The 12,890-nt window shown below is 39.9% G+C and overlaps 1 protein-coding gene across 1 annotated transcript in view; it reads right to left on the bottom strand.

The window, feature by feature from the left end:
* LOC146324319 (contactin-associated protein-like 4) overlaps positions 1–12,890 on the bottom strand; it is a 138,311-nt gene that overhangs the window by 54,307 nt on the left and 71,114 nt on the right. Inside the window, exons 6-10 of the mRNA XM_084723631.1 lie at positions 10,026–10,201; positions 8,289–8,435; positions 6,612–6,879; positions 5,818–5,967; positions 2,606–2,777 (exon numbers count right to left, since the gene is read on the bottom strand). Of these exons, the coding sequence (XP_084579757.1) occupies positions 2,606–2,777; positions 5,818–5,967; positions 6,612–6,879; positions 8,289–8,435; positions 10,026–10,201 (913 nt within the window). The remainder of the gene's footprint in view (positions 1–2,605; positions 2,778–5,817; positions 5,968–6,611; positions 6,880–8,288; positions 8,436–10,025; positions 10,202–12,890) is intronic.

Genomic DNA, 12,890 nt, shown 5'->3' with positions numbered 1-12,890 from the left:
AGGTCCTGATCCTGCAGTTAGTCAGCAGCAGAGGCAGCTGTCCGTGGTACCACACCAACGGCCACTGGGACACTCGGCCAAAGAGTGCCATGTTTAATATTGATTTCATCTGTTTAGTAGGTTGAATATCCCTGCGCTGGTTTTGTTCTGGTTGCTGAGTCTCAAATATGCCTCCCTCTATTATTCCTTTGTCTTTTGTGTCTCTACAAACGATAAGTTAAAGGATAAGGCTGATGATATTCTATATTTTTGTTATTATCAACACATCCCATAAAAAGACTGGAACCAAAAGTGTATTTGTCTGTCTGGTTCTGTATTTTTAACCACTGAACATTTAATCTTTACAAATGCATCATAAATATATGATATACTTCGCAAACTTGTTTGAAAAAAAGTTTGAGTGTATTTGTTGGAGAATATTCTCAGCTGTGGATTTGGCAAAGCGGTGAGTATTTACTGCAGCAGGACAGAGTATGTTTGATCAACTGAAAATAAACTACAGTGACCAGGTATATTGTAACGTAGGAACATGTAAACCAGTGAAAAAGTGTGACTCTGATATATTTAGGGATATAAATAGTGAAGCTGCTGGAACTGTTTTGTCTGTTAGGGTTAGTTTTCCTTTTCCTTCTTTTTCTTGTGCCCTAAAACTCTATGGATCTCTCTCATCTTAGAAACTATAACAGCTACAGTTCTTAAATTCAGCAGATAGGTTGGGCAAAAAACAAAGAATGCACAAATTGGATGATATAACTATAACTTCTGAACTATAAATCTCATGCATTCAAATCAAAATTTGTAACAAAACATGCACTTGTTTGAATGCTACATCTGATCTTTGAGGCATGACCCGAGATCTTGCAAACCAACTTTTGCAAGAATCCATGCAGCCAATTACCGACTGATGCATGACTACTCGATGCATGAAGTTTTATAAGAACTGGTTAAAGTTGGCAAAGTTTATTATCACAAATCTACATTTCTAGATTTTTCACAAGCCTTACTTAAAAAAATGTTTTAAAAAAAATCACCTGTCCATCCTATAGAACTTTTTTTTTTTCAGCACTTCCACAGAATTGTGACAAAAGTCTGCCTCACTGCAACCTATGGTCAATTTTTAAAAATATGCAAAAATCAATTAGCATCTATGTTTCCACAAGTCTTCATTCAAATGCTACCAAAATCAACACAGGCATTCTGTAGATCACAGATCACGTAGATCACGTCATGTCACGTCACGTCACGTCATATCATATATATGTTTTGAATAGTTTTCAGATCAGTCTAAAAGTGAGTCCAGTTTGATATTTTCATTGTATGCATAACACAAAAACTGTTTTTTTTTACAGACTTGTATCCCCAACAGTTAAACTGTTGTGAATTTTTTAAGTTATGTGTCATCCCTCTCTCGGCCTTCTACTTGTGAGGTTTTCCCGGCTCAGCAACCAGTGGGTGAAGTAGGAGAGGAAGTCAAGTATTTACACCTGGTTAACTTCAAGCCTCAGACTATTTGGGTGAATTCCATGTGAAACTCTTTCTCTTTTCCTAAAAGCACACAAGGCTGCCATCATAACTTACCATTTTCACTATGAGCCACCGATCACCAACAAAATATTTCATCTTGGTGAAGCGTTATTCACTCTGTTTGACTTCAATGCACTACTTTACTGGTTGTATTCAGAACTGAGTTAATGTCCAGTAACAGCTCTCTTATCCCGATGGTCTCGTGGTCTGAACACAGGCCTTGTAACTGTGAGGTCCAGGGTTTGAGTCTCCAGTTGGCCGAGCACGACTTGCCAACAATATTACTATTCAATTATGTTGCAGTTCATGCATGCGGTGTATTTTCAAGTGCTCCTTGTCAGTTAAATAAGAAACAAGAATCCCTATACTCACAATCTGCTTGGACCATTTCTGCTCAAGGATATATTTTAAATAGCTTTAGGCGCAGAGGAATAATCAGGATTTAGAAACACAGTCAATCCTTGTTAGTAGATCAGTTAATTGCTGGTTTTGTTTTTTTCTCTCGGGATACAAATTTTAGGAGAAAAACATAAAATGTCACCAGACGTATCCTCTGATTTATTATTCCTTTAAACTAGGTGTTTATTGTTTTCTGAGTGACATCTGTCACGTCTAGTTAATTAGTTTTATTGACTGTAGCATGTTTGTGCTGACAATTTAAAAAAAAAGTAACCTGAGAACATCTACAGTCCCCTGCTTCTGTCTGTACTCGGGTCCTCAACTGACTTCAAAGAGGACAGCAACTAATGAAATAATATTTTTCATCTTTGTATTTTATTGAACTTATTGAAGGTAAAAGGAGAAACAATGTCTGGGGATTACATTTGTAATGGGATTTTTAAACAAGTGGCCCAAACCAAGAGGGAAATGCAAATAAATCACAAACTTATTCTTAGCACTGTTTTCATAAAACCCAAAATGACTCACTTTGAACCAAAACAACACAAAGCAGAGGAACTTCATGAGAAAGGTTACAAAGAGTAAAAAAAAAAAAAAGCAAAATAAAAGTGGCACCTGTGTGGGTTTAACAGGACTAACAGCAGCCAAGGCAGTAATTCAGATGGTACTTTTGGAGACTAACCTGTCGATGATGCCACACATGTCAATCTGCAAGTGGCTGTAGTTTCCCAGCAGCCTCTGTTGCACCTTGATCAGGTCAACGGGTTGGTTATCCAGAGTCAACAGACGCATACAGCCCTGAAACGCTTTAAAGGGGTTCCTGCACTCCTGACTGCTCTCCTGAACAGGACAACCTGAGGAGGGAAACACACGACACTCAGACAGTGGCTGAAGCTTTGTATTTGCTTCTGTGTTGTTTTGTGGGCAGTAACACCAATAAACATCGAATGAAATGAACTTAATCTCCAGCTTTTTTCTATTTATTATGATAATAACCTGAATATCTCTGGGTTTTTGTCTGACAAAACAAAACATTTAAAGGCACAATCTTGGACGTTGAGAAACTGGAATGGACATTTTTCACTTTTTTCCGACATTTTACAGACATTACAGCCTCTAAATTAAAAATGACACGTCTTTGTTGTTATTTAATGATCACAATTTGTACAGGGGCAAGTATAAAGTGAGTCTGAGCAAGTACAGTTCTGACCCACTTGCCCAACCATGCAGGTAAGTGAAAAAAGATATCCTCTATAATAACAGATTTGTCAGAAGGTTGACAGTGTCTACCTTTATCACTTCATGTGGGAAGTTATGGCTGTCAGCTTTAATAAAAGGTTTAAACATATCTGTGATATACTGTTGAGGGTTAAAACTTCAATTAATAGGTGTTAAGAGTGAAAATGATTTATTGTTGAATCTCGGTGTGACATCCTCCCTGACAGAGGCTGTGAAGAACGATCTTGATAAATTTATGCTATTTTAAGTCACTTGTGCACAGGATGAGTTAGGCCTGCAGACACTGCAGACACCCAAACCGCTGAAGCTCTTTAAGCCTCATTCAGTCACAACTTTTCCCAGTTATTCATAATAAGCTCTGGGCTTATCAGATTTTCTTAACCAGATTTTTCCAAGAGCTCCACCAGCAAATCAACTTCAAATCTGTTCTCCTCTCTGTTGCTGTTAGCTGTCACTTCCGTGCAAGAACTTTGTCGCAACCCTCCTCCATCCTGTTCACCTCCAGTTCATCACATCCATTGTCCCGGTTCAGCTCGTCAGAAGTCCCCTCCTCATCACATCCAGATCTCCTGCTTTCTCTTCTTCACCACCACCAGTGTCTAGACTCTGTCAGGGGGATGTCTTATACTACATACGGCTTCACCATCCCCTTTAGATACAGCGACGTTACAATGGGGTCCACTAACGACAGACTTTTCACATTTCTCATCCTTATTATGTACATGTCAGTAAATATTATTTTTTCACTCAGAATTAACTGCCTACAAGACACGGGACGGCGCAGATGATCATGGCGGTGTGTTTCTGCCTTGTTAGCATTACTGCCAGCAAATTATTGCTAGCAAACAAACTTTGACCTTTCAAACAGGCAGAACCGTCCACAGGGGCCAATGGGCCATTTTATTTTATATTACACATTACGAGTACAGTGTGAGAACTCTGGCTGTGGCTTTGTGGCTTGACAATCAAACTGTGCAGTGCAAGCACATAAATCATGAGCTTTGGCTTTATATCGCAGTGGAGTTTCTCTTATAGTAGGAGTTCAATTTAAACAATAGCATTTCTACAATGGCACGCTGTATGTCCAGTTTAAAAGGGATCACCATTCAGTGCTGTGGATCAATTCTCTCTGTGAAGACCTGCACCTAGCTGCTGTCGCATTCCTCTCCAAAGGCATAAAAGACTTTTCCTCCTGTTTCCCGAGTTACATTTTCAGATTGAATCTGGGCATTGGGCAAAAGGCTAATTATCCGTTGTATCTACAAGGGAACCTGAGATCTGTGAAACTCTCACACTTATTTTCAGGTTTTGAAGAGCTATTTTCAATTTTCAGTCACAGTTTTCTTAGATTTAGGAACAAACTGGGAAAAGATCATGATTTATGGTTAAAACAGGCCCTTTCACAGCATTAGAAATGCTCTCTGGCAATGACAAGGCTGCACTGTAAAGGCAACAAGAACTGGCCTATGACAGTACAGTATTAGTAGCCAATCAAAGCACTTCTAGACACAACCCGTATTCCATGATTACATCTCTTTTCTTAGCTAGTTTTCAGTTTTTAAGTGTTTTTGTTCTCGACTTCATGATCTCTGTGTACATGATGTTCACCCTCATCTTAGACCCAAGGTGGCTGTCATATTAAACTCTTCACCAAAGCATGTGAGTGAGCTGCATGTCGTATCCATCAGTAATTCACACCAGAGGTAGATCCTGAAATGCTGCATCCCAGGCTCCAGGCTGCAGGCTCTGCGCTGCTCTAATTACAGTCAGCCCATCAGGCGCACAGTTCGACACCTCTCAGCAGAGGAGGGAGGAGAGATGAGTCACTGTTTATTGTCACTTTGAATTTTAGGAGCTCAAAAGAAGATTTTGTTGGAGCTGTCCTCCTTTTGGCAGTGACAATGACGCATGGAGAAAGTTTCAGAAATTTGGTGTCAATACACAAAGTCACAGTGGAGTTGCATCAGTGACATTTTACTTTTTACTTTTACTTTGATGATTAAAAATCACTCTAAATCACTAGAGCTGTAATTCTTTTCAATAATTTTACAGGCGATCCACTTTGTGACATGCACGTATCTACAGCCCTTATTTGTGTGGGTGTACAGGAGTTTGTGTAGACTATAGTCAGAGGAAGAACATATACAAGCACTGCAGGGACAGGGGAGGGGAAAAAAAATAAAATGGAAGGTGATTGGAGAGGGACGGATGCAGCAAGAACAGAAGCAAGAAGGAAACTGAGAAAGAGGCAAGAAAAAAGTAGAGGAGAAAGAAGACTGGAAGAAAGGAAACGGCAAAGAAAGAGAGAGGAGGGAGTGGAGACGGGAGGGGAGCGACTAAGCAGCTTTATGACTTCATCCCTCTCTGGGTGGCACTAAACCTCCAAAGGAGATCTGGAGATGATAATTATTACCTGAGTACCTCCATGAATTTTAACCAGTCCTAAATGTCCGTGTCAGCAGTTTCCACAGCAAATTACTTGAAGTACGATTTAAAATGTTTGACAACACAAGACTTTTAGCTGAAGATACACACACACACACACCCACACACACACACACACACACACACACACACACACACACACACACACACAAAAAAAGAAAGAGATGGAAACGACACACATGACACATGTATTTTTTCACGTCTTCGTACCACCGAAGAAGAGCTGACTCTCTTCGGTTAGAGGAAGTGGGATGCTGGTGTGAGCGGTGGCTCCTTCGTCCTTGTCCACTGTGATGCTCAGATGATCTTGTCTGGAGTTCATCTCCACAGAATGCCACTGACCGTCATTCAGACCTGAGCCTTTATGCACAGACACAAGCATGTATGTAGTTAATATTTCAATCTTGGGTTTGGGTTTTGCTGCAAATCAGGGTCATGATTTCTTTTTTTAGTTCCTTAAACTCGATAGTGTTTTAAAAGAAGAAGAAGTTTATTTGCATAGGGCTTTTCACAGATAAGTCACACTTTATAATGGCACTAGACAACAAACAAAAAAGAAATCTAATAAATGGAAAGACTAAAACATAATACATATTGAAGAAGACACAATTCAGACCTGGTGCTAGGAGCTACAGCCTCAAAAAGCTCGGTCACCAAAGGTCTCAAGGCGAATGTGTGCGACACACAGCAAATTTAGCATATTTAAGCTAAGACAGCGAGCTGACGAGTGAGGGAGAAGCAGTTCAGTGAGATGTGCAGGAGCCTGACCGTGCAATGTTCTGTAAGCAAGAGTGAGAATTTAAACTGGATCCTTTTCGGAACAGGGAGCCGGCGAGGAGATCTAAGTATGGCGGTAATGTGAGACTGTCTGACTGTGTTCAGTTAGAACAATATGTGTGTTTTATGTCCATAGTATGAATCTCAGTCATGGAAACATGTTATGTCACCCCTGTTATATAACTGAACAACAACAGATTCACACCTCACTGTAAAAAAAAACTGACCTGCGCTGAGCTCCAGCTGGGTCCGTCCAGCTTTATTGATCTGTAGGCGGAGCCTGGCTTCACTCAGGTACAGCCAGACCGTGTCCTCCTGCTGCGGGAGGTCAAAGGTCAAGAGGAGCCCCGCCTTGTTCCACGTCCGGAACTGCAGCGCCACGGAGACGACCCCCGACGACCACGAGGTCAGACCCGGCAACTGGAGGAAGCTCTGGGAGTCGGGGAACGTCACGGCGACCGAGAGCGGCTCGGCGCATGAAAAGGTCACATTGCCCTGAGAGAAAGAGAAGGGAAGGGGGAGAGGAAGAGACATGATTATGAAAGAGATAATAAAACATGAATATTCATTAGTTGCGGAGGCTGACTCGGTTTGACTCGATGTCACAGAGGTCTCATCAGCAGCCCTGTGAAAAAGGACACTTGTATTACCATATTGATATCAGCTGAGCAGCTAAAATAAGATGGAAAACCTGAAGCATCACAGTCAGCGCCCACTTTGACTGTCTGTCTCACACCTCTTACTCCTGACATGGCATCAGGGAATATAAATGATAGAATGGATAAACGGATACCACACTAGGACAGTTGTTTTCAGAAACGCTGTAGTTTGATCCAAAGCTCGGAGGCTTTAGCGTGATTAAAATTTCCATAACACATTAGAAAAACTAAATAACCTATGAGGGGTGGGGTGCACAAATAGCACAATGATTCCCATTATCATGCAAACATAAAATTCATATTAAATACCAGCATCAGAAAGTGCCAGTTTCTCTCTTTCCCTCATTTTTATTCTCCACCCTCTTTTCCTCGCTGATTCATTTCTATTCTTCTCTAAGTCCCTACTTTTCTTCTTTTTTTTCTTTTGCTTTGGGCTCTCTAACTCCACAATGTGCGAGTGATGACATTGGTGATGATAATGAAGGAGATTATGGTGATGTTAATGGCGACGACGATGATGATGATGATGATGATGACGGGTATAAAAATAAAGAGGATGATGATGCAGCTGATGAAAATAATGATAATGACAATAATAGTCATGACAGTGACCATTAACATAATAATGACATTTATGAAAGAAGAGGAGAAAACAGTGGGAGGAAGACCGAAAAAAAAAAAGTCTGAAGTTAAAGTTAAAGTTTCTCATCATGGCAGCATTTAATTATAAGTACATTTTCCTAAAAACCCATCCAATCATGAATATTTTAATAGGATTGCTAAACAATTGTTTTGTTCCTTAAAGCCTCTTTGGACTTCTATTATACTTCTTTTTATGGACACCAAATCTTGACCTTGACCTGACTTTTGGTCAATGAACCCAGTTTTTTAACACTGTTCTCAGGACTTTGAGGTGCTCCTACAGTCTGTCAGAATATTGTCTATACCACTGGACCCCAAGTTGGGACAGGACACCCTCAGAGGGGTCACAAGTGCCTTAAAATCAAGTTTACTCTTCCTGACAAGAATCTGATCTTTTCATTACTTAAAACTGATAAAATAAGTATGCATGTTCACTGTTTTGTCTATGGGAAAATAAGCAGGACTTTTACTTCTGGAGTCCATGACATTACCACATCTCGACTCTGATCCTCCCCCACGCTGAACTAATATGTCCTCCTGATGACCGCTGAATGTCAGATTTTAACAATGATTTTCCAAAGGTGCTGACACATGATAACTTACCACCACAGAGACCTGGTGGTTGTTCTTTTTCGCCAGGTCTATCAGGTTGAGGTCATTGTAGAGCAGGTTTTCCAGGCAGCCATGAAAGTTCTTGTTGGAAAGGATGGGTTTCTGCAGTCCATGACTCTGGACAGCTCCCAGACTTAGCTGCACAAGAAAACAACACACGTGATATACAGCATGTAAAAACAACAGTAAGCATCAGCCCCTGTAGGCTTTAAATCTTACAGTGAAAAGTTTGTGTTTTTGTCATTTACAGAGCTGCAGCTTTGGTGAGTTTAACATTTTACACTGAGAAAAAAATACTGATAGACTGTAGTCATATTTCACTAGAATATGGCTAAATGCTCAATTTCTGTCTCAATCCTCTTGACAAGCTTCTTAGTGGGTTGATGGTTGTTGCACATACATGGTTCATTAAGCTTTTTAAGAGCAAATTTCAAGCACTCTGAAGGTACCTAAACAAAAAATACCCATGCTCTCTCAGCTTTTATCAGATGTCAACTGTTAAATGCAACTGGAAAAATAAAGTTTACAAAATGATTACCTGCAGCAATCAAAGTATATTGTCACTTTGCTTATTTTACCAGCTATTCATATCAAATTTAATCATATGTTCTGATCATTTACTGTAAATGCTTGCTAATTTCAAGAGCCACATGGACATCGTGACTTGAGGGCAAAGTTCAAAAGCCAGAATCTGCGATGGCGCCGGTTGGTGCTTTGAATCACGCAGAACGTCCCATTAATGCTGAGAGACACAAACAGGTTTTGGAGCAACATATGTTGCCATCCGGACGATGTATTTTTCAGGGACAAACTTGTTTATTTCAGCACGACATGCCAGCAGTACCAGCTGGCATATGTTTTGATCATTTATTTTTAATTTAAGAGTAAGGGATCAACACAGAACTTATCTAACTATGAAAAACAATAAAAACGGCCCCCCAGTCAACCCACCCAGTCCTTATGTGATCCTGATTATGTTGTTTGATCCCATAGATACTCACAGTGTAATACCTCAGGAACTGTCTCTTTAACTAAATCACACACATTTAGGCTATTTATATGTCCTCTTTTTGATAACTAATGTAATAACAAATATGAATGCCATACTGTTTCATTTCCATTCATTGTGAATCCCCTGCAGAGGCCTTTGAAAACCTCTGGTGAGGATGAAGCACTTTTTTCAGGGAGTATTTAAATTCAGGCATATCCCTAACCTTGAAAACATCACACTTCAACTTAAGCATTTTTCAAACTTTCTAAACTTTGTGTGAACCCTGCACATAGACACTTTCTGTTTTTTTATTGGTCAGGAGAACTTTCTGTCTTGAGTTTATTTACTCTAATGAGGAAGGACCCCATTAAATCTAAGTAATGAGTGATGCGCCTCAGAGCCAAGCAGTCAACTATAATAAGAAACTTCAGACCAGAAAACAACTGCAACTGCAAGCAGGTAAGGAAGAGAATTATGCTGCAGGAGAGGTTTGATAAGTTTCAGTGGATGTTTGATGAAACATGATGAAAATAGAACACTTTTACACCATAAAAACTTTTTGGATTCAAAGGAACTTACATGCATTGAAGATGATTAAATAATATTCCATCAGGGATTATACTACAAACTGTCTCTTTCAAGTCTACAGGAAGTTGGCGTTTGATACAAAAAAGATATTTTGAAAGAAGAACAGCGTTGAAATGTGTGGTTTTTGTGCGCTGCCAATTTCCTCTCACCTGGTGGATGTCCCAGTGGCTCAGCTCAGCTGGTACGTGAACCTGCTGAGTGTTTTTATCCACAGTGAGGTTGAGGTGAGTGTTGAGCCGCTCCAGCTTCACATGGTGCCAGTGCTGGTCATCCAGCAGACTTCCCAGAGAAACAAGAAGCTGGCCGCCAGAAGATGAACTCACACCTGCGACGGAGGCGAGGATGAGAAAAACCGTCGATTATGTTGTCATGATGATGCGTTTGATGGCTGCGCAGTGACTTCAGCTAATGCAGAAATCCTCTTATGTGCACTCCCCGCTGAGGAACTTTGATTCTTTTCCAAGGTACCTCAAAAACACTTCAAGGTCAGCATTCTCCGTGTCCTCCTCAATAATGCATTTTTAACAAGGACAGACATGCCTGAAGAAATCATTGTAAAATGCCTTTTATTTCAGGCAGCAGGAGAACCTGAAGAAAAAAAAAAGCAGGTTCGTGTTTGATTTATCAAAACAAAAAGTCGCAGCTTCAAAGGAATATTTTCATCACAGAAAGTGGGTCACTGAGGTCACACTCTCTCATTAGAGCGCACATATCTGTATGCTGGCAGGGAGGAGGACCCACCGCCATAAATGATGATGCTGCAAAATGACAGCAGGACATAATTAATGACAGATTTAACACCAGCAGGTCCAAACTGGTGAAAACATCTCAGCATCCCTGAACGTGTCGGGAGAGGAACAAGTTTCTGCTGACAGAAGGAGCTACAACAGAAGGAGCGAGATACACCGAGTCATTAATTATGAAGGAGAGTTTCTTCAAAGGAGATGATAGATAGATAGATAGATAGATAGATAGATAGATAGATAGATAGATAGATAGATAGATAGATAGATAGATAGATACATAGATAGATAGATAGCCACAAATAGAGCCCAAATGATTCATTGATTAGTTGTCAAATGTTAAAATAATTGGTAACTATTTTGATTATCAATTGATCAGTCGAAGAAATTCTCTGATTTCAGCTTTTCAAATGTGAATATTTCTTTGTTACTGTTCATTAGTTAGCTTGCTAGCAACAGCTTGGTATGTTCTGTTTTTTTTTTTTTTGACACACCCACTTTTCAAATCAAATTCCTTCCAACTTTATGTCCCACTTGTCTGTCATGGTTCACTCACTCAGTACGTCACAATACAGAAGCTGGATATTCCTGATATGCTGTTTCATTTGGACTTGATGATGAAATGATTCAGGTTTAGTACCGTCAACTCATGTTTTGAAGGCACTTAAATTATTTTACAGTTCCAGTATTCTTGAACTTTATGCTACGCTAAGCTATTCACCTCCTGACTACAGCTCTACACTTAACGTGAGATCCTTTAATGATTAGGCCATTTAGCGAGGTAAGTGGAAGCAGAGCGGGAGTAATCGATGCAAGACATCTGAGAGAAAACAATAATAGAAACACTTAACTTTCATTCATGAAAAATCCCTTTGTCTTTCTCACTTGATGTCAGTTTTAATTTTCCTCATTGCTCCTCTCCTTCCCTGCACGTCTGCGAGGATGTTGTGAAGCAATAACTGCTTGATTTATCCATACTGAGTAGACTAATATTGAATGTTCTTGTCTTTAATCTGAGGAGTCTGCGCTGAACACTAGTTTCTACTTTCCAGGAGTCTACTGTTCCAGACAGCTCCCTGGGGCAATATCACCTTATCATATTCTGTCTGCTATTCCATTACGGCTCTTTGCTCAAGCTCTAAATCTGTTTATGAAGGACGACAATGACAGGTCTTATCAGGAGACAGACTGTTATAATTGTTTCAGCATTTCGGTGTCACGTGGTGCAGCTATTTGAAATACAGCCTGGCTGTAAAAATAATGTACTTTCTCTAAACCAATTCTCAGCTTTAGTCACAGCTGGGAATTGATTTTATTACCATAAAACAAACTGGGAAACTGCACAGTTACACTACTGTGTCACTACTGTGTCAGGTGTCTTTTTGTCACTTCAGCTCAATTCACTGGGGCTTTACTGGTACTGATGTTTCAATCAAAACACACGTCGCCAAAGCATGTTCATAAATATTGATGAATACATGAAAAGGAACCGATACACATGTACTAAAAAAAAAATCATATCACTAAACAGTTGATCAGCAAAATAAGCAGATAAATATAGAGTTTAAAGATTTTACAGAAATGCGTGAACTATTTTGATAACTGAATGAGATTTTAGGTCATTTTTCAAGCAAAAGCCAAAAGATTCTCTGGTTCCAGCTTCTCAAATGTGTCATATGTGATCAATCGGTGTGCTCCAGTCCCATTTTCCCCCTCAAAAGTAAAAAATCTTTGGTTGCAACCATTAGTTTGAGGAAACAATAGATTTGAAGATGTTAACTTGGGCTGAACTAAATTGTGATTGTGAGAAAATAATCAGCCAACTAATTGATAATGAAAATAATCAGGCCTGCTACTAAGTTATTTTCATTATTACTGAATCTGCTGATTATTTTCATGATTATTTTTTAAAAAAATGCCTCTTGTGGGGTCATTAACACCTTGACAGTCACGTGACCACCTCCTTTTTTGGACTGACTGACAAAGTCCTCGCCTGAGGAGCTGGCTCTCCTGTGGTGTGCCAGGCGCTTGTGCAGTGCATGCAGCTCCTGGGTCTTCATCAAAACCGCAAAATAAACCCCCCCAAAAAAAGACAGAGAGAAGAACAACAACAAAGGAAACAACATTGTCATTCCATGCGCTGCTGAAAAACTCAGAGAGATTTTTCAACAAACACTGCATGCCTGCGCAGCCCAGTAACACCCAGAGGCAGAACCTTGCCCACCCAAAAAAAAAAAAACAAAACAACCAGGCACAAGCTGGTCTATGCAG

The sequence above is a fragment of the Lutjanus erythropterus genome, chromosome 7 (assembly GCF_056507025.1).
Source record: "Lutjanus erythropterus isolate fLutEry1 chromosome 7, fLutEry1.hap2, whole genome shotgun sequence".
Taxonomy (NCBI): domain Eukaryota; kingdom Metazoa; phylum Chordata; class Actinopteri; order Lutjaniformes; family Lutjanidae; genus Lutjanus; species Lutjanus erythropterus.
Note: the sequence above shows the minus strand (reverse complement) of the source record. Positions and strands in the feature narration are given on the sequence as shown.